The 27,511-nt window shown below is 39.4% G+C and overlaps 2 protein-coding genes and 1 long non-coding RNA gene across 8 annotated transcripts; 2 read left to right on the top strand and 1 right to left on the bottom strand.

The window, feature by feature from the left end:
- Nucleotides 1-575: 575 nt before the first annotated feature.
- Nucleotides 576-9,014, top strand: LOC113650433. 3 transcript variants are annotated; one of them, XM_027158787.2, is made up of 10 exons: nucleotides 576-799; nucleotides 3,164-3,319; nucleotides 3,588-3,749; nucleotides 3,838-3,856; nucleotides 6,171-6,393; nucleotides 6,530-6,595; nucleotides 7,548-7,610; nucleotides 7,826-7,942; nucleotides 8,156-8,258; nucleotides 8,511-9,014. In XM_027158787.2, the coding sequence occupies exons 2-10, from the start codon at nucleotides 3,173-3,175 to the stop codon at nucleotides 8,616-8,618; spliced, it is 1,008 nt and encodes a 335-aa protein (XP_027014588.2). In that variant the 5' UTR covers nucleotides 576-799; nucleotides 3,164-3,172; the 3' UTR covers nucleotides 8,619-9,014. The 3 variants fall into 3 exon arrangements, with proteins under 3 accessions (XP_027014588.2, XP_047671623.1, XP_027014590.2); XM_027158789.2 differs by lacking the exon at nucleotides 576-799 and adding an exon at nucleotides 2,257-2,860; XM_047815667.1 differs by lacking the exons at nucleotides 576-799; nucleotides 6,530-6,595 and adding an exon at nucleotides 2,253-2,860.
- Nucleotides 9,015-9,326: 312 nt separating this feature from the next.
- Nucleotides 9,327-11,736, bottom strand: LOC125145085. Its single transcript, XR_007143401.1, has 2 exons — nucleotides 10,764-11,736; nucleotides 9,327-10,626 (listed from the first exon to the last, which is right to left on the bottom strand). It is a non-coding gene; the product is annotated as an uncharacterized LOC125145085 (long non-coding RNA).
- A 1,061-nt stretch (nucleotides 11,737-12,797) lies between these two features.
- On the top strand, nucleotides 12,798-22,798 carry LOC113650435. 4 transcript variants are annotated; one of them, XM_027158796.2, is made up of 12 exons: nucleotides 13,807-13,989; nucleotides 14,249-14,320; nucleotides 14,408-14,470; nucleotides 18,211-18,318; nucleotides 18,429-18,524; nucleotides 18,611-18,629; nucleotides 19,052-19,108; nucleotides 19,487-19,556; nucleotides 19,686-19,751; nucleotides 20,572-20,634; nucleotides 21,001-21,094; nucleotides 21,229-22,798. In XM_027158796.2, the coding sequence occupies exons 2-11, from the start codon at nucleotides 14,267-14,269 to the stop codon at nucleotides 21,059-21,061; spliced, it is 657 nt and encodes a 218-aa protein (XP_027014597.1). In that variant the 5' UTR covers nucleotides 13,807-13,989; nucleotides 14,249-14,266; the 3' UTR covers nucleotides 21,062-21,094; nucleotides 21,229-22,798. The 4 variants fall into 4 exon arrangements, with proteins under 4 accessions (XP_027014598.2, XP_027014597.1, XP_047671627.1 ...); XM_047815671.1 differs by lacking the exon at nucleotides 14,408-14,470; XM_027158797.2 differs by lacking the exons at nucleotides 13,807-13,989; nucleotides 14,249-14,320; nucleotides 14,408-14,470 and adding an exon at nucleotides 12,798-13,085.
- Nucleotides 22,799-27,511: the final 4,713 nt, after the last annotated feature.

Below are 27,511 nucleotides of genomic sequence, written 5' to 3'. Positions count from 1 at the left end.
AAATGCAAATTTCTATGCAAGAATCGTGATGTTTCTGCCCTTTTTTGCTTATAATTTTATTTGTTTGTTTTAATGTATTTTGGTCGCTACTTTGTTTTTATTTATTTTTTGTTATTCTGTACTTGTTTATTTATTAGCTTCGCTTTATGGTTTATTTATTTTATTCATTTTATTTAAATGTAGTTTGGCTGTTCTGTACATTATGCACAGTTATTTTTCCACAGTTCATATTTCCTCTGAACTTCATATTTTCTTCCACAAAAAAAAAAAAAATCCCTCCGTCACGTGATTTACTGGTGTTAAACGAGGCGATGCTGTGTATAGGTTTGAAACAAGCAGTCAATGCTTCTTTACACACACGCACTCTTTTTTTAAATTTAATTTTTTATTGAATTAACAACAGGCATAAATTAACAAATTTGACAATAATAATACAGATACAAAGTATGCTGGGGACGGACACACTCTCTCTCTCTCTCTCTTTCTCACACACACACACACACACACACACACACACACACACACACACACACACACACACACACACACACACACACACAAACACGTCACGTGACAGACGGTTGCGCGTAACACCCTTTTGTCAGACGCCATCTTTCAGGCAGTTTCTGACATGGTGGACATAATCACGACAACAATGAAGGATATGTCGGTACATGATAACAGAGTAGTGGGTTACTCTGTGGATTCTACACCTGATGAGGAAAACCAAATGAAATGTAAAGTTAAAGAGGAAAAACAAGCTGCGCAGTTTGATTCAGGAGGATAATCTCTCTTCAAGGTAATTAATCATATGTGTTGCTGTTTTTAGAGCAAATAAACATCTAAAAACGTAATTTATTAGCGGAATTCAAGGCTGCACGTATTGTTATAATACATTGCGGTTATTAATCCAGACAACTGTTTATCAGGCACTTATTTCCAGCGATTTCAGAACAGCGTAACAGATATTGCGTCATCGGGTAGGCGTGGCCTATTTCATAATCTAACCATAACCGTTGTTTATTTGTTTTCTAAAATAAATATACCTGTATGACTGTTTTGTAGTGATGTTACCAATGACACCGAAGCTCCGAGGCGTGTGTCAAAAAATGAACCGATTTTCATTGAAGCTTTCTATCGAAGCTTGATTCGTTCAGGCAAAATCACGTGACCAATGACGCCCGAAGCTTCGTTACACACACACACACACACACACACACACGTGACTGCTTCGTTATCTGATTCAAATGTTTAAAATTGTGCGCGACGTGCGGCGGCGCGCCCTCGTGTGTTGTATTGAAGTATTACACGGAATCTATTACTGTATAGCGAGTTTAGGAGAGCTTATTGTCGCGAGTTGTCAATGGAGCCTGTTACAAAAAGATCGCTTTCTAAAATGTGGGAACACTTTCATTTGATTTCGCCCAATAAGGTGGATATATATGGTTTTGTCGTGAAGCCTATATTTATAACTTCACTCATCATTGGCCAATTATACGATTCAGTGTAATGTCGTTTAATGTCGTATATTTTGTCATATATATTTATTGGATATTAAGTATAAATAATAATAATAATAATAATAATAATAATAATAATAATACATCATCCATGTTGAGGCATTTTCGTGCAAAGCATGACAGAGCCAGATCCTCTGGTCAAGATGTAGCCAACAGCCAAGTTTAAAGCCTACTTTTAATTTTATTCACTTGTTTCAGTTTTAATTATTAAAATAATTAAGTGGTTTAAAAGGGCTGCTGTTATTTTATTATTATCAAAATAGGAACAAAGTCTCTCTCTCTCTCTCTCTCTCTCTCTCTCTCTCTCTCTCTCTCTCTCTTAATTTCAATTTAATAGTGCTTTTTGGCATGACAAAAACTGTACATTTCTATTACCAAAGCATTTGCAGCTGTGCTGCATACAAATAGTACAAAAAGTTAAATTTAAACAAAGTACATTGTGCTTAATTAAAAGTAAAATAGTAAATTGTAGAAATACAATAAGAACGTACATTATTGTATTTAATATATTGATTCATTTATTTATTAATCTATCCTTAATTTGTCAATCCATTAATTTTGCTTTTTAAATGAATACGTCGTTTGGTTGTGGAACATTTTGTGATAGCACTTTCACCAGCAGAGGTCCTCATCGAGCTTTGATTTGAAAAGCTTCGAGTAATTAACCTTTTTTCCGATACAATTGGGTTGAAAGCTTCACTGCTTCAAGAAAGTTTTGTCCTTCGTAGTATGCTGGAGTTTTTTTTTTTTTTTTTTTTTTTTTTTAAAGAGGGCGTTTTTCCAAGACCTCCGGAAACACGCCCACTTTACGTCGTGGTAACGAAACCCCTGGAATTTAGGGAATGGCGTTTATCCGACACACCGAAAATTTAGTGGCGCAGCTTTTAGACATACAGCGGTAACAGCGCTGAAACTTAAACCTTTCTATAAATTCATTTTATATAAGTTGTACGAGGGTTAATGAGTAGACAGACTAACAGTTGTTATATTTACGCTTTTAATTTCTTTTACATTTTAAAAAGGAGAGTAAATCAAGTTAAAGACAACATATTAATTTGACAAAGCAGTTGCTCTTCAGAGTAGCGGAATAAAGTCAGTATAATTACACCAGGAGTTATTATTTGAGCCATTATAAAGAACGAATATTTCACATTTGTGGACCGGGGAGGGGAAGCAGTTCACCGTCAGACCAACACGGTCAACGCTGCGCTCCTATGAAAGGGTTTACGGCTCCAAGGCTACAGGTAACAGGAAACAGGAAACGGTAACAGGTACCAAAGCACACGCCCCAGTTTCACGTGAGAGAGAAAGCACGCGCTAAAAGCCGGCCGAGGATTACAGTAAGTAGGTTGTGTTTTAAATTAATGTCACGCTAGAGGAGGCTGATTTTTGAACTCTTGGACCTTCCTATTGCTGCTTTAGCAAATTTAGATACGAGTTTATATTTATACATCTTCAAGCAAGCTAATAATATTTATACAGTTAGCATGTGATGCTAATTGCTTAGCGCCTATTAGCTTGCGATGCTAATAGCCTAGAACCTTCCATTTCTAACCAGGATTAATATTAAAGTTAAATAAACTGCACAGCATATATTGAACTCTTATTCCTCATCGTTAACATTCCCCCCCCCCCCCCCCCAGATTTGTATCATGACTGATATTATCACCGGCATCTACATCATCAACTTTGTCTGTCAAGACCATTTTTCTAAAAATGGTTACACTTATCCAGTGTCCCCTAACATACCGCCTGCTGTTCTTCAAAACAAGGACTGTGAGAAAGCCTGGTACTGGAAGGTGAGACCACATGAAAACCTTCAAGTTCATCAGCAGTGCAGCAAAGTCCTGAGTAGGACTGACCAATGTGACCAAATAATACTGATCTTGTCATAAATCTTCACAAGTTTATTACTTTATAAACTCTTGAAATATTGAAAGATGGCGAAGATGATTTATATTTACAGATGGTCCAGTAAAGACACATTGCATGATGTATTTATTCATACATAGTGAGTGAGAAGGGAAACGATGCTGCACTCTGTTAATGAATGAATGCTGTAATTAGGCTCCAGGTGATGGATCGGAGTTGGAGTATTTATCAGATGGACAACTTCATGTAAACCAAAGCAGACACCCGCTGGTTGTTGATGTGAGCGAGAAAAACATCACAATCACTAAATGTGTCGAGCTTCGCCATAACGTAACGTGTCATGGATCGAATCAAAAGGTTTATATTTTTATTTCTGCTTCTATAAGGTTTGAAATTCTGTTTCTTTTAAGAATGATTTAATCATAACTATCTTTATATTTTGCAGTTTCAACACCTTTACCAAGGTATGTAATATCTGTGTCTGCATGATTCTGTGTGTTTGTGTGTGTGAATCCGTCCACTGTCTGTCTGTGTGTGCATTTTTATCTACATTTAATTTGGGAAAGTGTGTCTGAGCCCTGAACAATATCAGGAAGACTATTCGACAGTTTAGGAGCTAAATAAAAAAACGTACTACCGATGATAAAATTGGGCTTATATGATTTTTTCAACCAGGTAAGAACTCTGGCAGCTGCATTTTAGACTAACTGTAGTCTATTTATTAAAGATGCAGGACAACCACCTTGTAATACGTTACAATAGTCCAGAGGCAGTGTTGTATAAAGTACTAGAAAGCAATACTTAAGTACAAGTATCGTACTAGAAAAAGACTTTGGTAGAAGTGGAAGTTACCTTTTAGAATATTACTCTTAAAGTATCTTATATTTACTGTACTTGAGTATCAAAAGTAATTTTCTGATATTTAATGTACTTAAGTATTTGAAGTAAAAGTAAAATTTCAGTGATTTTCAGTAGGCATAAGAGGCACTTCATCCGGTAGGAAGAATCTTTCATTCCAATGTACAGAAACATTTCTTGCAAATACGGCCACGTGTGTGTAACGCTATCTTCATCATCCTGTTCACCGAGTTTACCGCTATCGCCGGGGTGGTCGTCTATGGCAAGCCGTTTTAACATTTAATGGCTAGTCTGGATATGTATTATAGATATCCGTAATTCAGTTCTGCCTAGTCAAAATGAAAATTTCAGATATCCACTAAGGCATTCCTCCTATCTACAACTGTCTTTTCAGATATCCACAACTTCTGACTAGTCAGAATTAAATTGTAGATATCTCTAATCAGAATTATGGATAGTCATAATTTAGTTGTAGATATCTGTTATCAAGTTATAGATATCTTTTAAATTAATTTTGATTACAGATATCTCAAATCAGAGATATCTTTAACTTTCATTCTTCCTAGTCAAAATGTAATTACAGATATCTTGAAATAGAGTTTGACTAGACAAAATTATGTTGCAGATATCTGTAATGATGTCACTGCAAGTAGGAGGAGGGTCTTGTTATCGGTGAGAGGAGCTTGTTATAGCGGTGATTGCTGTTAACCCATAGGATAAACTCATTACAGACTGAATAGTAATAGTAATCAAATAAAAAAAAACAACTCAGCAAAACTCAATTATAGATAACTGCAATTGTCATTAAGGATGTCTGACGAGTTAAATATCGTTTTCAGTGACGCCATTGCAGATATCCGTAACTCATTTCTGACTATTCCAATCTGAATTCCAGATATCTCTAACTTTCATCGTGCCTAGCTAAATCGGAATTATAGATATCTCTAACTGTCATTGTGACTAGTTGAAAATATGTTATCTGTAATGTTAATTCCGGATAGCCATTAAATGTTAAAATGGCTTGCCATAGTCGTCTACGACAGGGGTGACCAACCCGCGTCTCCCGAGCCGCATGCGGCTCTTTGCCCAGTTTCATGCGGCTCTTACATTCATATCGAAGTTTGTATTTGTGTCTTTTTATTGTGCGTGTTCCTTTCGCTTGAGTTCAATACGGTATTTTTGTCAAACGCGCAAAGTGTGTTGAAAGTGAGTGGGATGAAAATACTTCAAAGTTTCCCAGTAGGAGCAAAATCATTTGAGTAAACAATTTGTGTCAAATTGTTCTCAAAATGGCAGGGAAAAAGAGGTGATGATGATGTGTGCCCATGTGTATGATGTGGCTCTTTGCGGTAACACAGTAAATAATGTGGCTCTTGGTCTCTTGGGGGTTGGCCACCCCCTGGTCTATGATAACGGGAGGTCCTCCAGTAGGTGCTTCCATGGCGGCTTCAGTTGTGCTTCCGCCTCCTTTGGCAACATTACGCTGAAGTAGAGCGTGCGGAGCTGCGTAATGCAATCTAGGAGCAGTGATTCGCCAAACCTCCCTTATTACAGTCACACACATTTCTTCTGATTTTATTTTGTAGTAACGAAGATGCTTAGCGGAAATATAACGGAGTAAAAGTACACATTCTATCTAGGAAATGTAGTGGAGTAAAAGAGAAAGTTGACATAAATTTAAATAGCGAAGTAAAGTACAGATACCTGAAATTTCTACTTAAGTACGGTAACGAAGTATTTGTACTCCGTTACATTACAACACTGTCTAGAGGTCATGAATGCCTGAACTAGTTTCTCATCATCAGATACAGACAGGATGTTCAGATAGGATGAGAAATGTGCAGCAGTCCTAGCAACCTGTAAACCTTTTGTGTTACTGACGTGTTAACTGTGTCTTTGTGCTTTGCATTTTGTTTTAAGTCACTGACCACAACGCTATCAACTCCACCAGCTCCCACAACGCTATCAACTCCACCAGCTCCCACAACGCTATCAACTCCACCAGCTCCCACAACGCTATCAACTCCACCAGCTCCCACAACGCTATCAACTCCACCAGCTCCCACAACGCTATCAACTCCATCGCCATCGCGTTCCCCATCATCATCACCATCATCATCACCATCATCATCATCATTGTAGGGTAAGGGTAAATCTGCATCTCATTTATAGCTAACTGAGGGAACTTGTAATACTTTACTCTGCTGTCTGATGCTAATGTTAGATGGCTGGGTTTATTTGGTGATTTAACATAGTTTTGTTTTTATTTGTGGTGATAGGAGGAGAAACAGATTCTGGAGAAGATTGAGAGGCTGCTGTAAACAAACAGAAGAACAAAATAACAAGTGAGTGAAACTTAAACTGCAGGACCTTTACACACTACAGCTGCTTTCACACACGTTTTATTTTGTTGTTTATTTCTCCCAGAAACATGTGGAGCTGAAGCACCTTTTGTGTTACTAATAAAAATAAAATTCTGGATGTCAGTGAGATAGATAAAAACTGTAGGAAGAAAGTGGAACATGTTCATTTTGGGTCATCACATGACACGTTTTGCTCGAATGTTTTTATTGTTGTCTAGAGTTGTATGTTAGTGATCACAGCTCAGCGTACTTCCTGCTGCTGTTAACTTTTTCTAGAGAAGACCAGGAGACTTTGATTTCCTCGAGAAGTAGTATTTATTGTAGATACACGAGTCTTCAAGTCAGAACATACTGGCACAGATGCTGCAGTCACGAGTCTGACTTAAAGTTGTAATGCACTGTAATTCTACACATTTTAGGGGAAGTCCCTTTCAGATAGAATCAAATCACTCCGGTAACAATCAAAGCATGAAAGGATGTAACAGTCCCACACCAGATCCTGGAATTTCACCCACCCTTAATCCCACAAACATTAGTCTTTAGTTTAGTCATAGTTATTCCTTCTTGACTCAGAACTCGAAGTGAATCATGAACAAATGGGACCTTAAACAATGGGACAAATGGCACAGAGACAGATGATGTCACATTGCTCTTTCCTGTGAGGCAGGAACCACACGACTAATGTAAAATGTTAGTTTAACTAGTATTGTAACTTGATATGGCATTTTAACTTAGAGTGAATTATTTTCACTTTATTGACCTACAAAGTGTTCAAAATAAATTAATTCTGTTCTAAAATTCCATTTAAAATTACAACCATTTATAGTTTATTTTCAACACAGTGAATCCATCTGCATTTCTAATGGTCTGTGTGCGTGCGTCTCTCTCTGTGTGTGTGTGTGTGTGTGTGTGTGTGTGTGTGTGTGTCTAACAGTATCCCACTGAAGGATCTTGAAGCAGGCAGCAACCATGAAATGCAACCACTGAATATTGATAAGTAAGAGCTTCATTATCTCCTCTTTATTGAATTTAAAATCTCAGACCAGAGCAGATTCTCTCAACCTCTGTATTTCATTTGGGCTTTTCTTTTTTTTTCTGTGCACGTGCGTCTCTGTGCATTTTAACATGTCTATAATTTCAGTAAAACGGTTGGTCAGAATCCACACTGTTTACTCTTCACTATTCATTCCTACTTGTCTGTTTGTTTGTTAGCCCAAACCGTGACCACGCTGTGAGTGCTGATCAGAACGGTGATGCTGTGAGGATGTCGATACAAGATCAGACATCAGAGAGTGATGAAGGACCTCGATTACTAAGCAACCAAAATAAGTAAGTGCTAAAGCTAAATTACTGCATCCAGTCGTTCTGATCCAACATTCATGGTGATGGATTATTGAAATACTCTGAGATAATCTGCATTCTGACCCAAACCCAAGGATGGAATATGTCTAGAAAGAATTTCACTGTGCAGTAATGTTTGTGACAAATCAAGACTACTTAATTTGGTAATCTAATAAGTGTGTGTGTGTGTATGTGTGTTAGCGCGGATTGTGCTACGGTGAACATGAACGGCTATGAAAATGACGGGATGAAGAAATGTACTGTAGAAGATCAAACTGCTGAAGATGATCGACGTTGGTCCAGTGTAAGAGTTTTACTGGTGTTTATATAAATACCTTTAACCTGTATGCAGATAAACACCACTGCTAGAAACCAGTATCTCTGTATATATTTGGAGTAAATTTTTACAGGCATCACTGTCGATTATTGTCATAACTGATTAGTGCCTCTGTTCAGATGACTTGTTAGCCAGTTTTTTGTTTGTTTTTTCCTTGATAAATGTCTGTTACAACCTGTAAAAATGGTGTATTGTGTTCTTGTACATGTCTGTGTGCAGGTTGATTCCAGGCCAGAGTTTCCAGCCTGCCCTGATCCTGCCCCCCATATCGATGACATCATCACTAATCGACTATATAAAGAGGAAGAAGAAGGAGCAGGGTGTTAGTAGTGGTGGTTGATTGTTGTGTTAGTTCTTGTTCTGGTTTTGACTCTGAGCTGGTTTACCCTTGGAATTGTTGCTGTTACATTTTGTATATACACATAGCACTGTATATTATTCACAGATTCACTGGCAGTAGGGGTCTGGCTGCCTCTTTTCTTTGGGAGTGGGTTCCTTTCCCCCATGTGTGTTTTGGTAGGGAGTTAGGGAAGTTCCACTGTATTTTTATTTTCTTTGCTTTCAGGTAAGGATAGTTGTCTAACTATTAGACCTTTTTTGCCCCTTTTCCACCGAGGCAGTTTGAGTACTGGTTCAGAGCCTAATTTAGACGCAATTCTTTCTGTTTCGACCGGGAAAAGTGGTTCTTAAGTAGTACCAAAACGTTGCTGGTCTAGACTTAAGAACTGCTTGCGTCAGGAGCTGTAGGCGGGGCTACTGTTAGTGCATTTGATAATGTACCTTAAGTTTACTAATGTTTAATACACTTTTACTTTACCACAATATGATCACTTATCAGCACACATAATAGTAGGTAGCTACATGCTAAGGCTAACGTTTTTCTGTGTTAATGATAAAATAACGTTATGTACTTTATCGATTACAACCTCCGATTATACAGATTACACGGAGCTGCACGTACACGTTTTATTTGCCGCGTTTGGGTGTTAATGTTGGTTCACATGAGCATTAACAGTAAAGCAACATCCGCCATTGTTGTGTTTGCCGCTGCTGCGCTAACGTCGCTGTGTAACGTGACACGTATACAGTGACGTCACACTCGGCTCTGTGATGCTCTCTAGCTGGGGGAAAGGCAAACCGGCTCTTAGAGGGTTCGCCAGTGGAACCAACTTTGCACCAGCACTAGCTCTGAACCAGCACCCGGTTATTTTTGGTGGAAAAGAGGCATTTGTTTATTATTTTTGCCTGGGCCCACCTTGAAGAGACACCGGTGTACTGTCAGCTATAAATATTATTTATATCTGTAAATAATACAAATACATTGCCTAGAAATACTACTTTGTGTCTTTTCTTTTGGTAATTTATAAAGGTATCACATCACTGAATCCTGAGCTATAACTCTGTGCAGCCCAACCACAGACTGGGTTGTAACAGTCTGTTAAATAAATTTATGTACATTTTATCTTGGCTTGAAGTTTTACTGAAAACAGTACTGCATTTTTCCTTAACAAAACACTAAGGCATCTTTGTCCTTACTGATTTTTACTGTAATGGAGATTAAACTAAAAGAAATCAAAATAAGAAAATTACAAATCCCCTTTTAAAATGACCAAAATATCTATTAAATAGTGATGGTGACGTGAAGCTTTCAACCCAACTGTATCAGAAAAAGGTTCATTACTCGAAGCTTATCAAATCAGAGCTCAAGGAATAATAAATGTTAGTTTTGCACATTCCATATCAAGTGACAGTTGCCAGAAACCACTAGCAGCATCAAGGAGTGAGAAAACTTCAGCATGTGCTAACTTAGGAAGAATGTCGTCGATCGTTGGTAGCACAAATTTCTCCCTTTTGACAGCTTTATTTAGTTGCTTTAGATCGACACAGATTCTAATTTGCCCTGTCTTCTTTGAAACAGCTACCATAGGGGCGCACCGTTCAGTAGGTTCGGTGATTTCTTGAATAACATCACATTTAACCATTCTATCAAGCTCAGCTTTAACTTTTGAAAGTAAAGTTATGGACACTCGATGTGCAGGGTGGACACTGTAGGGTACTGCATTCTCTTTTAAACAGATTTTGATAGGTTTGATCTTTACTAAAGCAAGTTCAGGTGAGGAAATGGGCTGAAGCTCTTCCAACCTTTTCACTGAGCCCATAGCACTGGCTGCATCTCATCCAAGAAGATTGTTTATGTGGGGGCCATCCATGACGAACGCATCAAAACTGTACTGCTTATCTCTGTAGGCTGTGATGGCTTTAAACTGTCCTTTGCAGTGCAGTGTTCCCCTGGGCTCTCAAGTTTCACATTTGCATTCTTGAGTTGTGGCTTGTACTTTAAAACAGAGAACATTATCTCAGAAAGTACACTTATGTCAGTGCCCGTGTCAATTTTAAAGTCAATGTCTGTGCCTTGAATTGAAAGTGTGACCATCCATACTCCAGTTACATCATTAATTTGTGTCAACTCACCTAGGAAGTGTGTGACGTTGCTGCCCTCTGGTGGTTTGGTGACCACGGACTGCTCGGGTTCTTCAAACTGCAACAAAGTGACCCTTTTTCTGCATTTGTGACATTCAGCACTTTTTTCTGGGCATATGTCCCCTTTTCCAGGATTTCTTCCACATCGTTTCTTCCACATCTCCATTCTGTAGCCTGCTCTGTCGGATTTCGTTTTGAGCCTATGTGTTGTCTACCTCTTCCACTGTAATGCGATTTTCCTCTGGCACCAGTCACTTCACTGATTTGAGTACTAACACACGCAGCTTGTTCATCAACGTGTCCTTGTACCTGTTCAGACTGCATGTTTGAGTGTCAAATCGGGCATTATTTGAAGCTTTTCCGACAGCTTTCTGTCTAAAATCCCAATCACAAGCCGATCGCGAATGTTTTCATCCTTTGTTGCCCCAAAGTCACATGTACTGGCTAGCTCATGCAGGCTGCGAATATATTCTTCAGCCATTTCCCCAGGCCTCTGAACTCTCATGTGAAATCGTGCACGCTCATGAATAACATTAACTTTTGGTACAATGTAGTCATCAAGCTTCCTGATCATGTTATCATTATCCATAGATATCTATACACTAGATGTCGCCTTGGGGTCCTAAAAATATGTCAAAACCGCCCCTATCTTTGTACAGTGCTCTTGTACTTCAAATGCATGGACAATGCCGGACTACTGTGCTGCATTTGGATGTTCAGACGAAAGAAATATAAAAACCAGACAGCAAGGGATTACATTTCACAAGTGAGAATGTGTTTTATGATATTGAAATTATATTTCTGGTTACGTTGGATTATTTTAGTCCTTGGTTAATGACCGCAGCTAATCCATGCTAGTTACCCATTAATTTTTGACAGTTAGGAAAACCGACAATGTCTGTAGATTAAGAAGCTCTTAATAAGGACATTAAAAATTGACCCATGCTTTTTTGCTTAAAGGTGAAAAGACCCAACTTTATGTATGCTATGTAAGATTCCCTTATCTGTCAAACATTTTATTAGATTGTCCAGGACTTAACACAAGCAGAATGCTCTTTTATCAAGCTACTTCACTTAAGGACATATTTAATGACATTATGCCTGAAAAGGTTTTTTTTTTTTATCTTATGTTAATTAAAAGAAATGTATAATATGACTTGCTGTTTATATTTTTGTTTTGTTTTTATTGTATTTATATGATATTGTTGAGACTCAAGATGGCATAGACAACCATCACTTAATTTCACTGGTTGTCTGGACCTTTCATAAGTTGTCGCAAAGGTTCATACTCTGCAACTGCAGAGCAAAAGTCTAAGGAAGTGTTTTTGCAATTGAATTTTTGCCATGAAAATAGCTTTTGATTGCTGACATGGCATTAAATAAAATAATCAGAATCTGAATCGGTTTGATTCCCAAGTGATAAACAGAGACGTCAGTCATGGACAAGTTGCAGGGACACTAAACACTTTTTTTTTTTTTTAAAAAGTTAACTCAGCTGACAGTCCTGGAAGGATGTCACCAGTTAGTTTGGCAGTTCAACCTTAAAGTCAAACTTTGTTTTGTTTTTTTTTGTTTATGTGACTTTAGTACATACTTATTTATATACTTAATGTTGCAAAAGTATTGCGGGAAAGGAATAAATATAAGATTGAACAGTCTTTGGCATCTCAACTATCTAACTCTCAATGATAAATACATGTCAGACCTTTGGAACGAACCAAAAAACAAAAAAAAACAAAAAAAAAACAACTAGAAAATCGCATTCATGACGATTTATGGTGATTTTATTTCTTTGCCTATATTGACGCTAATGCATTAAGAGGAGGGGTCCCCTGTACCAAGATGGCGGCTCAATTGACGCATTTGTTCCAAATTTACTGCCCTATACATGGCGACATCTAGTGTGTAAGTGTGTGTGTGTATATATATATATATGTGTGTGTGTGTGTGTGATCATAATCCTCTCTCACCCTCTCCGAACGTAAATGTCTGATACACCTGTTCCGCTTCTTTTCCGATCGAATTAAGCAACGGACAGAAACATGCTGTAACTACATTTACTGCTCAGCTTGCATAAGGAAACAACAACTCTTCTTCAGTACCTACACATCCCCACATACTCCACACTCTATGGCCATCTAGTGGATCCAATTGACGCGCGGGCGGGGTCTCTCTCTCTCTCTCTCTCTCTCTCTCTCTCTCTCTCTCTCTCTCTCTCTCTCTCTCTCTCTCTCTCTCTCTCTCTCTCTCTCTCTCAGCTGTTAAAACGGCGCTCAGTCAAATGTTGGTGCTGCAGGAATGGACAGATGTGTGGTAAGGTTTGAGGCTGATGTTTACTGCATATAGATACGGGTTTTTATACAGTCTTCTTTCGAGCATGTTTATACAGTGTGCTGTTAATAGCATGGAGCGTAACATTTTAAATCAAAGTTATTAGTCTGTGTTTAATTAGTTATAATAACATATAAATATGTCGGTGTGTTGTTTATTCTTTTTTTTTTAAATCACCAAGTGAATCAGATCCAGTATAATAAAATAATTGAAATAAAAGGTCCACTTCGTACCGGTTGGTCACTTTTCTTCTTAAGTTGATAATCAAATATTTTTTTTAGTAATCAAATAAGTTTTTAGTAATATAAGGCATATCCTCTTAGATGATGGAGAGTGTAGATCATACATCATCGTTCTTTTGAACCGGTTCTTTTTAGTGAACTGGATGAATCAGTTCGGACCAAATCGGACTGATTCGTTCTAAACAGTTCGCGTCTTGAGTCAGCGCTAATATCCCGGAGTATATGTAACTCCTGTACACTAACCCTTTTCCACCGGAAAGAACCGGTTTGCCTTTCTACCGGCTAGAGAGCCATCACAGCGCCGAGTGTGACGTCACTGTATAATCTGTATAAACGGAGGTTGTAATCATGGGCGTAAATCCCGGGGGGGACGGGGGGACGTGTCCCCCCATCCGAGGATTGTTTAAAAAAAATTATTTAAAAAAATATCTCTCGATTGTGAAAAAATATATGTATGTAAACCTAAATAATTGTGTAAGTAGAAAAAACAAACAAACGCAAAAACTGCATTTAGAAACAGTTGAGTTCCCCCTCCCCTTCCTCACAGTGGTTTGACACACAGTCCCCCCTCCAATTCCTCACAGTAGTTTGACCAAATTCCTCCTTTCCCAGTACATCTCATCTACTCTACACACACGAGTCAGGTGTGTGGCTGCGGCTCAATTAATGTTCAACTCCATTAAGTCGGGGATTTTATTCACTTTAAAAATAAAGCGATTCTCTTTAATGTAGTCGATGCAGACTCATTCATAAATTAGTTGCGGAAAAAATGCTGATTACCGACGCAATTTTCCATGAATCTGCTATATTAGCGATTACTTATCTAGTTAACGTTAGCTTGTTTACAATAGAATTACCATTGTGTGTGAAATGTGCTACAGTATAAATAAACTTGCCTTGCAGTGTAATAGACTAGATAAAATGGAGAAAAGGAAAATGGACATAAGATCATTTTTCAGTGCACCTAAATGCCAAGTAAGTACAAAAAGTTCACATACTAAGGCAATTTGGTTTTAAGAATCGGTGCTTATGAAAATACTAATGTCACAATATCAATCACAGGCAAAGGAGACAGAAATTTTTGAGGGACAGGTAGAGCAGGGTCAATCAGATGTACAGTGTCAGGTAAGTGTGTTGTGCTTTTATTGAAGGGATAATGACAGTTTTTTTGGGTGAACAATTTCTTTAATGTTTTTGGAGTTGTGGCTGTTCAGCAGGTGAACATCACAGGCTCACCAATTTACAGTATGATCTGTCAATTTATCAAGTGTAATGTAAACAAGTTAGTTATTATGAGTATGGAAAACATCTTTTCCTGCATTTTTTCTGCTTCAGGAGTCAGCCTGTTCTGAGACATTGAGAGTAGAGGAAGGGGCAGATTCAGAACCAGGGAGGGAGCCGGAGACAGCAGAACAAAGAGATGATATTGCTAGCACCAGCACAGGGAGCATAGTCTTTCGTTTAGATCTCAGTGCCTGCACAAAGCTGTACCAGCCACCTCCCCAGTGTATCGAAAAACAAATACTTTCAAATAAGTCATTGACATTTCAAGAGAAATGGTATCAAGACTTTCCATGGCTACATTAGTCCATCAGTGAAAGGGGTCTTGTGTTTTTACTGCAGCAAAGGTGTTTCAAACCAGTCCTCTTTAGGTCATAGACCTGATACTGCTTTCGTTAGTACAGGCTTTAGAAATTGGAAGAAAGCCATCGAAAAATTTACATCACACCAGACCTCTCAAGCCCACCAACATTATGTGACTGTCACTGCACCTCAGCCAAACCCAATCAGTGCCCAGTTATCTAGTGCATGGCATAAACAGCAGGAGGTGGCAAGACATTGCTTGAGGAAAATTGTTAGCTCCGTGCGGCATGTGGCAAGGCAAGGACAATCTTTAAGAGGCCATACTGAAGAAAGTGGGAATCTGTATCAGCTCATAAAACTTAGGGCAGAAGAGGATGATCCAGTTTTATTGAAATGGTTAACAGATCGTGATACTGCATATGTAAGCCCTAAATCTCAGAATGAAATACTGAACATTATAGCCAATACAATAATCCGAGGGATTGCAAGTGAGATAAGGTCTCCAGCCCTTGTTCAGTTTTCTGTAATAGTTGATGGCACCCAGGATATTTCTGGTATTGAGCAGGAAAGTGTCTGTCTGCGCTATGTGGACCATGACCTTATGCCACACGAGGAGTTTATTGGGTTGTACAGCTTATCAGAGACAACAGGCCAAGGCATTGCCAAAATGGTTACTGATGTGTTGTTGAGGCTTAATCTGCCAATGTCTGCTTTACGTGGGCAAAGTTATGATGGTGGCTCCATCATGGCAGGAAGGTACAGTGGTGCACAGGCAGTAGTGAGGGAGCAGCAGCCATTAGCCCTCTATGTGCATAGTGGGGCACATTGTGTCAATTTAATCATACAGGCTGGCTGCTCGGTCTCCCCAATGATCCGGGACTGCCTTTCTTTGGTCCATCAGTTGGGCATCCTTTTCAACCAGTCAGGAAAATTTAAGAGAATCTTTGCAAGCATAGTTACCTCTGAAAACGAACCCATCACTACACTGAAACCTGTATGTCCAACCAGGTGGACTGTGCGTAATTCTGCTATAATAGCTGTGCTGGGGCAGTATGAGCGGGTCCTTGTTAGTCTAGAAGAGATGGCAAAAAGTGCATCTAGGACAGCTTCAACTGCCAGTGGCTTATTTGAGCACTTTAGTAAAGGTAAGACTGTGTTGGGTCTTGCACTTGCTTCTGCTGTTGTTGAACATGAGTGTCTAAACATTTCACTGCAAAAGAAGACCCAGACTGTCTCTGGTATGCAGGATGCAGTAAATTGTGTACGATCCTACCTGCAGGGAAAGAGAAATGACAAGAGCTACCTTGAATTGTTCGAGAAAGCTACATCATTGGTAAACTCCATCGAATTAGTTGACCCTATTGAGACAGCAAATACAAGGCGTTTTGCTGGCAAAGCAGTGGACCATTACAGGGCAGAGTTCTTCAAAGTATTGGATTGTGTGGAGGTTCAGTTTGGTGAACGTTTCAACCAAGACAGTCTCAAGTCTCTGCGAAGCTTAGAGAATGTGCTTTTGACTGGATTGTTAACTGATTCAGTAGATAAGTACCCCGAGTTGCACAGAGGTACTCTTGCAGTACAGTTGCCTCTCTTTCACCAGAAATTCTCCTGTAGCAGCAGTAGAGAGGCAGCAGAGGTCCTAAGGGGAATGCCAGTGGAGGTGCATGGGTTGTTTGACCAAGTTGAGGTCCTTGTCAGAATTTTGTTGGTGGTTCCAGTGTCTTCATGTGAAGCTGAGAGGAGCTTCAGTGCATTGCGGAGACTAAAGATGTGGCTAAGGGCTACTATGGGCCAAGACAGACTTAACAGTCTGGTAGTCTGCAATGTGCACAAAGACAAGCTCGACAACCTTAACATAAACAACATATGCCAAGAGTTTGTGGGGCCCAGTGATACCAGGAAATACAAATTTGGTACTTTTGTTTAGTGTCCATTCATTAATGTAAGTTTGCTTCACAAACAATGCAATAAATAGTTTTGAAGAAAAATCTGCTTTGTCACTGAACCTGAGAAAAACTTTGAAAATAACCATAATGATGCGTCTCCATGTTACAATAATAATGATAAAAGCAAAGTTTTTCACTGTGGGGACATGTCTTTATAAGTACAATTAGACTGTATTATTTGTGTCCCCCCTTCAAAAATTGCTCATGAGAAATTTTATATTCATTGTCCCCCCCTACTCTTAAATGAAATTTACACCCATGGTTGTAATCGATAAAGTACATAACGTTATTTTATCGTTAACACAGAAAAAAAATTAGTCTTAGCATGTAGCTACCTACTATCATGTGTGCTGATAATGTATCATATCGCGGTAAAGTAAAAGTGTAATAAACATTAGTATACTTAAGGTACGTTATCAATTGTGCTAACAGTAGCCCCGCCTTTTGTTTTTATTATATTTATATGATATTGTTGAGTATCAAGAAGAATGTAACTAATAAACTTAAACCTACTAGTACTATGCATTATATTTTAATAAATTATATGAACTTTATATATGAATTATATAATCTTATATTTTCACTGGACTCAATGATAAATACATGTCTGACTGTTGGAACGAACCCAAACAAAAAACAAGAAAATGGCATTCATGACGATTTATGGTGATTTTATTTCCGTTAGACCTTTGCCTACATTGACGCTGATGCATTAAAGAGGAGGGTGTCCCCTGTACCAAGATGGCGGCGCTATTCACCTGTCTTGTTATACTATGATGTAAAAGGCCAGTCACCTTCACCTGTGATGTCTTAAATTTTCTCGGTGCTGCATGTATGCAGCATGAAAGAAAGGTTGTGTACGCGTCTCACACTCAGACACAGAGACTCGTCTCGCACAGATTGAAAAGGGGCTGCTTGCTGTCATTAATGCAATGGTAAAGTTGTTGACCAAGTTAATGTCATGGTGCAAACTTGTTCATTGTTAAATGTTTTTATTTTTGATAGGAAAAGGGTGTAGATAATTGTGATAAACGATCTGTTCAGAAACACAATGTGATTTGTGTATTCTAATGTAATGCACTAAAACACATTTCACTGCTGGTTATATATGCTCTATATAAGTTGGTATGTGACAAATAAAAATATGGAATCTTGAAAAATGTTTTGGGCAATTTAAGAACGTGCCCACCCTCATTGGGTCTATGTATCAGAAAATCATGTGTGTTGGTGTAAAATTTCGTGTTTGTGACTCGTGCCTTGTTTATAAATATGTTTGCATGTGGATGTTATGGTGTTAATTCCTGGGACGTATAACAGATAGTTTTGTTCTTGCAGATCAACAAGACTTGTATGGCCCTTTCCTCAGGCAGTAAATACAACTATACTGCACCAATACTAGATTCCCTACTGCAGAATGACTGTGAACTCGCCTGGAAAGCACCAGTGAGAAACATGAAGGATTTTTCACACTGTAGATGACAACATATTCTGACATTGACTGAACTTTGTGTGAACCGTGAATTTTTTATTTTTTTTTGTTCTTTGTAATTCAGAACAATACCGTGCTCAACTATGGAGGCTTTCTCACTCATGCGATCTGTGAGACTGGGATCCGCCTCGTTGCACACTGTCTTAAACCAAGAGTTCAGGTAGGTGCATTTTAAAATAAATTTCAACTCTCTATCATCTTTTATTAGTATTATTTTAAGTGATTTGATACTTTTTTCTTTAACAGGTGGAATATGTCTTTAATGGTACGTCCTTCCCTGCTGTGTGATGTTTAACTGGAGTTTACCAGGATCCTGGGTTAATGTATTTTGCGTGGGGTGGGGCAGTGATAACCCAAACTCTACTTTACATGTGTGAAACGTTCCTCAACCCAGCGTTAAAAGCAGGGTTTAGAGCAATGGGCACCTGGCATTAAGAACAGCATGAAAGGTCTCAACTGGATAAAAACGGATTTAATAGAAGACATCATGCAGAAGGCTTTTTAAATTAATATCTTTGTTTTTTTATGAGTCACAAAGAGAAAACAGGTTCACTACTTTGAAGAAGGGCAAAGAGATGGAAAGAAAGCGAGAGTTGTAAATTTATTGTGTGTGTGTGTGTGTGTGTGTGTGTGTGTGTGTGTGTGTGTGTGTGTGTGTGTGTGTGTGTGTGTGTGTGTGTGTGTTAGTAATCAAGAGCATCACATCACCCCCTGGTTCATTTGAAACTTCTGGGGCACAAAAAGGTGAGTACTTTGCAAATGATTTCTTTCTAATATATAGAAATGTACTCTACTGGATGGAGTCGTATAGCCTATGATTTACGGCGTGTTCTTATTTAACACATTTTGTCAACTAATAGGACGTGTAAACCCTAGCAGTGTCCTTCAGAAATCCTTACGTTTTACACACACACACACACACACACACACACACACACACACACACACACACACACACACACACACACAAAAATGATGCTCACTGTAAACTCTAGAAAATTAGATTTCAGACCTTTCAGTGCTCAAGTTTGTGTTTGAAATGAAATGAAATTTATGAAGTAGGATTTAGTGGAGATTTAATTTGTCTATTTTTAAATGTGTTTTTTTATTTTTTAATAACAGGTTTCATCACCATCATAGTTGTGCTTCTGATCTTGCTTTTGATTGGAAGCCTGTTTGGATTCACACGAAGGTAAAGCTTCATCATCATCCTCACAGCTAAATGAGAGATGATGGAATATTTAAATCTGTAGTCTGATGTTAAGAGATGAATTTATTTGGTGATTAACACGTTTGTGTTTTTTACTGTGGTTGTTGATAGGGAGAGATGTAGAGACTGGTGGAGATCAGCATGTAGGTGTGTGTTTACAAGAGCGGAAAGTCACAAGTGAGTAAATCTTAGACTGCTGATTCACAGTAAAGCTGCATTCACATACATGCTTTATTGCAGGATAGAATCACACAAAATGTGCTGACTGATGATGGGGGGGGCTGCTAATAAGTGAATAAATTCCTTGTACACACTCACAGTTTCCATGTATGTGTTGAAATAATTTTTTTAGAAAGTCACAAACCATCTTTACATTATGAAGTGAAGGACTTCTAATTAATTAAAAAAATATTTTTATTTACATTTAACCTTTAACACACACAAAAAGAGATTTTTCTGAGAAGTTTCTGTCTGAGCTACAACTGCAGCTCTGTTACAAAGATTGTTAATGTTGTAACTACAGCATGTCCCAAAGTAGAGGAAGTAAAAACAGCAACTGACGTGCTTCTGCTCAGGGTTGATATTAGTGTTCAATATTTCATATATATCACATTTTAATTTAAATTGAGCTGAAATTGTATTTTATTTAAAAGAAAAAATGTTTCTGGACATAATTAAATACACAACTCCATATTTATTAAAATGTTTTACTGATAATTTTCGACACAGTGAATCCATCTGCATTTCTAATGGTCTCTGTGCATGTGTGTTTGTGTGTGTCCCTGTGCATGTGTGTTTGTGTGTGTCCCTGTGCGTGTGTTTGTGTGTGTCTCGGTGCGTGTTTGTGTGTGTCTCGGTGCGTGTGTTTGTCTCTGTGCATGTGTTTGTGTGGGTCTCTGTGCGTGTGTTTGTGTGTGTCTCTGTGCGTGTGTGTGTGTGGTGTGTATGGTGTGTGTGTGTGTGTGTGTGTGTGTGTGTGTGTGTGTGTGTCTAACAGTATCCCACTGGAGGAAAATGAAGCAGGCAGCAACCATGAAATGCGACCACTGAATATTGTAAAGTAAGAGCTTCATCATCTACTCCTTATTGAATTAAAAATCTCAGACCAGAGATTCTCTCTCAACCTCTCTATTTCATTTCGGCTTTTCTTTTTGTATGTGCGTCTCTGTGCGCGCGCGTGTGCGTCTCTGTGCGCGCGCGTGTGCGTCTCTGTGCGCGCGCGTGTGCGTCTCTGTGCGCGCGCGTGTGCGTCTCTGTGCGCGCGCGTGTGCGTCTCTGTGCGCGCGCGTGTGCGTCTCTGTGCGCGCGCGTGTGCGTCTCTGTGCGCGCGCGTGTGCGTCTCGGTTGGTCAGAATCCACACAGTTTACTTTTACCTCTTCATTTAGTCACAAATCATTCCTACTTGTGTGTTTGTTTGTTTGTTAGCTCAAACCATGACCATGCTGTGAGTGCTAATCAGAATGGTGATGCAGACATCAGAGAGTGAAGAAGGACCTCGATTACTAAGCAGCCAAAACAAGTAAGTGCTAAAGCTAAATTACTGCATCCAGTCATTCTGATCCAACCTTCATGGCGATGTGTGTGTGTGTGTGTGTGTGGAGTTTAGATGTCTTATCTTTATTTATTGGATTTCTTTACTGTTTTGTCCATCAGGGAGGAGTTTCCAGAGCTTTCTGTCTGTCAGTGAGGATTACGGTTCAGCTTCAGTGCCTCTGTCCTTCCTGCACTTGTCTTTTCCATCACTGCATTTTTCTGCTTTTTTTCATTAACTTTTTTTTAAAAATATTTTTTCAGGGATTAAGTAGATAAAACAAAGAAACATCACTGATATTTAAAAAAGGGTGAAAATTGTATTTTCAAAAGTGTTGGTCAACTGTCCCTTAATCTTGAACTTTTAATTCAAATTTTCAGAACCAAATATCTGTATTCTATAACTTAAATTATAATTCCTGTTCACTACTAATAGGAATAATATAAAATAGATTATACGTATTGTAACCCTTATGGCATAGTAGTAATAAGGTACATTGGTTTAGTAGTCTAATGTAGTCTTAGAATTTGGACCAGAATCAGAAAACATTAAATTGTTAAGAGCCCTAGAATTGAATGCCAATTAAAAGGAATAAGACACCAGAATGACAGTTTGTATAACCTGTATTAATTTCATAGGGATGGTACATACATATAAAAGGAACATATTTATGAAAAATAACAAACTAGTTTTTATTTTTATTTAAGTGAGCACATAAACAAAACCCTTTTTTCAGTTTCTTTGAGCTCAGTTCGTTCTTGGTTCCACTTGCTTTTGTTGACAAGAGTTCAGTTTCTATCGTTGGGGCCCTTTTTTTAGTTTGTGTTAGTGTTCGTCCTACCACCAAGTAGATGAAGATGATGATCTTGGAAACTCGTCTTAAGTCTCCTAATTCCCGGACTGGGAATCTATGAATCTCTGGCAAATGTCTGGAACATGTAGATCGGTACCACTCCGTGGAAAGGATATCTGCGCAATGTTTCCAACTCTCTACCAAAACCTGACCGTTTTAGCGGGATTCACTGCCTTTAGCTCCGTGACAACCAGCAGATTCAGGCGCAGCTGTCTTTTTTACACAAGTGGACAACACAGCCTCCTATGCTTGAGTGCTGGCGCCAAAAGAAACATGCAGACATGACACTAGAGGCGTAACTGTAACGGAGCCTAGCTAGCAGTTAATTTGGTCAGCTCACTGCCCCATAGAGTTCACCCATTTACTCACTAAAAGTCAATCAAAAATATTAAATAAAAGTTAACCCATTCATGACTTGGTTAGACAGCTAAATAGGGTTTCTCATTATTAAACCTGGCTACACTATATTTAAAGATTTTTTTTTTGTTAATATTCCTTCACAATATTTTATGCTGGCAATAAGAAATGTGTGGATTTATTTATTCATTTACAAATAAAGGAGCAGGTTTAATCTCTGAATGTATCGTTAATGTGCTGGGGATGTTTTAATCCAACCCAGTAAATAAAATAGAATTTATAATCTTTAAATCTGATTTTCTTTTTTGAATCATTTTCTTTGAGTAGTGGTGATGTTTTTAGCACAATTATGATCAGTAATTTTAAGCTTTCATCAAACAGCAAGTGAACATCTGTGTGTAATGTAATTATGACCACACTTTAATTTAATTATGACCAAACTTGACTCTTGTCTTCGATCATATTTTTAAATAAAAAAAACAAACCCATCCTGCTTGATTGTCTTTATTTTATAGATATAAGCTGATACTGTGAATGTTTATGAAATGTTTCATGTCCTGGATGATAGTGCAGTGTTCATCTTCCATAGTGATTGGATTCTGATTGGTTCTGATTGATTCTGATTCTGATCTATTGGTCAGGAGGTGTTGATTAATTTTCTGTAACAGCAGCTCTGATAGCAGTGCAGCTATAAAACCCCAACCACTTTTCTTTTCCCTTTCTAGTTCTGCTAGAATGTTTGTATTTCTGGATAAATATGATCAAACTCTTCATCTGAAACTCAATACAGAGAACCCAGTTAAACACAAGACACAGAAGAATTACAGTTTTTACATTTGTTTACTGAGCAAAATGATCCAACGTTCAGTATCCTTGTGAACCTCTAGGAGTACAAGTTCATTTAAAGGGGATGGTGGTCATGTGTGACTTTAAGAGGCTGTCCCATGTTTCAAGAACAGAAATGTGGGTCCTTGTTATCAATCATTCATTACACAGGTTTAAGAAAGTGTGCAATGATCAAAGGAGACTGATGAAGAGCATTTCTGAAGAGACGCTTTGGCCTCTTGTGGCACTGTGAGGCAGGGACAGGGGGTAGCATAGTAGTTATGGTGTTAATCTACTGATTGGAAAGTTGCAAGTGAAAAATCTTAGATGTTTCATGAGGGACTTTCTAAATGCTGTAAATCAGTGCTATGCAATAAATGTGTTTTATCTGGTGTTTTTTTTTTTTTAAAAAACAATTTACCCTCAAAATGACAGCTTTATATCGAAGGACAATTGTGTATGTGGTTCTTTGGGCATTCAAAGGTTTTGGAAATGTTTTCCATTTTATTTATTCCACCTGTTTAAATAAATATAACAAAATGTATATAGCCTAATAAACATTATTACTAAAGTATAAATACTAGACTCCGTATAGACAAAAATATTTTTAAGTAGAATTTACTTTGATTGAAATTTGTATACTTTAAGACTTATAGTATTATTTTATTTTAATACCTTTAATGATATTTATGAAGAGATCTATTATTAATATAAAGCATAAGATCTCTATAATTGTAGGAGGGATTTTAAACAGCTTCATGCTGTTCCTAGAAAGTCAGAGTATCTGCGCATCAGCCTGATTTGATTCAGGAGGATAATCTGAAAAAATGTCCGGGTTACTTTTATCTGGATGTTTTAGTTCGCACTAGAAAGAGTAAATATTTGGCATTTATAGATCTTTAAGAAAGATTGAACTCCAAATAAATAAATAAAAAGTTTGATTGTATTGGTTATACAGACCAGGTTTAAACCTGAATACTGATCCAAGGTCTCAGTTTAACATTTTAGTTCTTTCCTGATCTCTGGCTTGGGATAGTAGGTTAGTATATGAGTAAAAATGTTCACTTACACAGTCACAGGCACAAGAAGGTATCCAGTTAAAATCTTTAGATAACCTAAAAACCAAGGTTTTACATGGTCATTGGATTTCCTTTATCCAGAACATACAGAATAAGGAACATTTCATTTTCATAGACTTTATTATGATCTGAGAAACAGACTTTCACCATTATTTATTATAATTAAAACAGACCGCGTTCAATATTTAAACAATGATGTGGCGATGGGCTACTTCCCCTTTGGCGACGGACCATTGCCCCTTTGGCCATGGGCCTGTGTGAAACACACTCCTGGTTCAGCGGCGTCTCACTTAGAGACCGTCTGTAAAGCCTACATTTCCGGTTGAAAAGGCACGCTGGAGTGTTTGGCTGTTGCTCCTGTCTCCTGTTTATTTTTAGTAGTTCCTTTTGCTATGAGCCAGTGAAGAAAATTTGTGTCTTTTTGTTGGACTACTGCTTTTATCTCTCAGCGCTGTTTACTGGACTTTACTGGTTTCAACATCTGTTTCACTCAATCAATAAGCTGCTTAAAAATCACAGCCTCTCTAATGTTCCAGCTTCAACTCACCTATGTAAAATGTTTTTGGAGTTTTTTAATATTACAAACACAATGTTAAGAGAACTTGAGGGATTGAGCCTTAACAAAGCTATTATCACTAAAGCTGAAAGAAAAAAAAGGCTTCAATTTATTAGGCAACATAAAGATTGGACTATCGATCAGTGGGAAAAGGTCTGATGTATTCCCCCATTCTAGAGTAATAAGTTTATCAACTGGGACGTGAGGCAGATGAATGACCCATCATTGTCTATGAGGCCACCTGACTCTCTAAATATACAGAATGACCGGGCTTTTATTCTTCCCTGATGCCTCTGAGGCACATTATAAGACATTGTTCACATCTAAGAAAGGTTCACATGAGCATGAGACTTCATTTTCACATCATTTTCATTGACCTACCACAAAGTTTTGACTTTAACCCATCTGAGGATCTTTGGGACGTTCAGGAGATTTTGCGCAGCTGTCCGACTTTCATCCTCAGAGAAAGATCTTGGCGAAAAATGGAAATAAATGTGAAAACTTTGAACATATTAAAACAATGGTATAGTGAATAGGTGCTGTAATCAAAGCAACAAACAGTCCAGAAAAACACAACAAATTGTGTGATTATATCAGTATATTATTTTTTCCCACGTGACAATCTTCCGGGGCATTTTTTCCCCCACGCGATCGTCTTCCGGGGCATTTTGGGGTGTGTGTGTGTGTGTGTGTGTGTGTGTGTGTGTGTGTGTGTGTGTGTGTGTGTGTGTGTGTTTCCACACGACCATGTTCCAGGACATGGGAGGGTGGTTTTCCAAGTGACCATCTTCCGGGGCATGGGGGAGGTGTTTCACGTGACCGTCCTCCCAGGCATGGGGGGTGGTGGCTTCACGCGACCGTCTTCCAGGGCATTGGGGGGCCCTGTTAACCCTTTCAATCAGGTCTGGCCCTGCGAGCCTTTTCTATCAGGTCTGGCAAATTACCAGCTAAATAATAGTTATTCATTAAATCCATGTTTTAAAGTACAGAATGTTTTGTTGTTATAGGTTTTAATCTTAAGTGGTTTCGTTTTACGTGATTGTATCTTTCCTCTTACGCGACCGTCTTCGGTTGTGGGGGGCAGGGTGTTTCCCCGCGACCGTCTTCCGGGGCATTGGGGGTGGTCTATCAGGTCTGGTCGACCGTCCTCTGGGGCATTGGGGGCGGTCTATTAGGTCTGGTTGACTATTGTCCGGTGCATTGGGGGTTGTCTATTAGGTCTGGTTGACCGTCCACGGGGGCATGGGGTGGGTGTATCAGGTCTGGTCGACTGTCGTCCGGTGCATTGGGGGGGTGGGGGTCTATTAGGTCTGGTTGACTGTCCTCCAGGGGATTGGGGGGGGTCTATTAGGTCTGGTCAACTGTCGTCCGGTGCATTGGGGGGGTGGGGGTCTATTAGGTCTGGTTGACTGTCCTCCGGGGCATTGGGGGGGGGGGGTATATCAGGTTTGGTCGCCCGTCTTCCGGGGCATTGGGGGGTGTCTATTAGGTCTGGTTGACTGTCCTCCGGGGCATTGGGGAGGGTCTATTAGGTTTGGTCGCCGTCTTCCGGGGCATTGGGGGGGGTCTATCAGGTCTGGTCGACCGTCCTCCTTGGCATTGGGGGGTGTCTATTAGGTCTGGTTGACCGTCCTCGGGGGCATGGGGGGGTCTATTAGGTCTGGTCGACTGTCATCCGGTACATTGGGGGGTGGGGGTCTATTAGGTCTGGTTGACTGTCCTCCGGGGCATTGGGGGGGTCTATCAGGTTTGTTCGCCCGTCTTCCGGGGCATTGGGGGGTGTCTGTTAGGTCTGGTTGACCGTCCACGGGGGCATGGGGTGGGTGTATCAGGTCTGGTTGACTGTCGTCCGGTGCATTGGGGGGGGGTCTATTAGGTCTGGTTGACTGTCCTCCGGGGCATTGGGGGGGGTCTATTAGGTCTGGTCAACTGTCGTCCGGTGCATTGGGGGATGGGGGTCTATTTGGTCTGGTTGACTGTCCTCCGGGGCATTGGGGGGGTATATCAGGTTTGGTCGCCTGTCTTCCGGGGCATTGGGGGGTGTCTATTAGGTCTGGTTGACTGTCCTCCGGGGCATTGGGGAGGGTCTATCAGGTCTGGTCGACCGTCCTCCTTGGAATTGGGGGGTGTCTATTAGGTCTGGTTGACTGTCCTCGGGGGCATGGGGGGGTGTATCAGGTCTGGTCGACCGTTTTTTTCCCCCCACGCAACCGTCTTCTGGGGCATTGGGGTGGTCTAACAGGTCTGGTCGACCGTCCTTTGTGGCATTGGGGGGGGTGTCTATTAGGTCTGGTCGACCGTCCTCCAGGGCATGGGGGGATGTATCAGGTCTGGTCGACCGTCCTCCAGGGCATGTGGGGGTGGCTTCACTCTACAGACTTCCAGTTCATTGGGGGGCCCTGTGACCCTTTCCTATCAGTTAAATAATAGTTATTCATTAAATCCATGTTTTAAAGTACAGAATGTTTTGTTGTTAGAGGTTTTAATCTTAAGTGGTTTGGTTTCACGTGATTGTATCTCCCACCTTATTTATGCTGTCTTGATGTGACACAGGTAGGGCTGGTGTGTTTTAGTAAAATTGATTACGCAACCGTTTTACGGGGCATTGGTGGGGGGTCACGTGACCGTTTTCCAGGGCATTTTGGAGAAGGGGTGACACGCGACTATTTTCCCAGGCATTTCGGGGTGGTGTCACGTGACCGTCTTCCGGGGCATTGGGGGGGGGGTTGCATTTT

This window comes from Tachysurus fulvidraco, chromosome 7 (assembly GCF_022655615.1).
Source record: "Tachysurus fulvidraco isolate hzauxx_2018 chromosome 7, HZAU_PFXX_2.0, whole genome shotgun sequence".
Lineage (NCBI taxonomy): Eukaryota > Metazoa > Chordata > Actinopteri > Siluriformes > Bagridae > Tachysurus > Tachysurus fulvidraco.
This window is presented reverse-complemented; position numbering and strand designations above follow the sequence as displayed.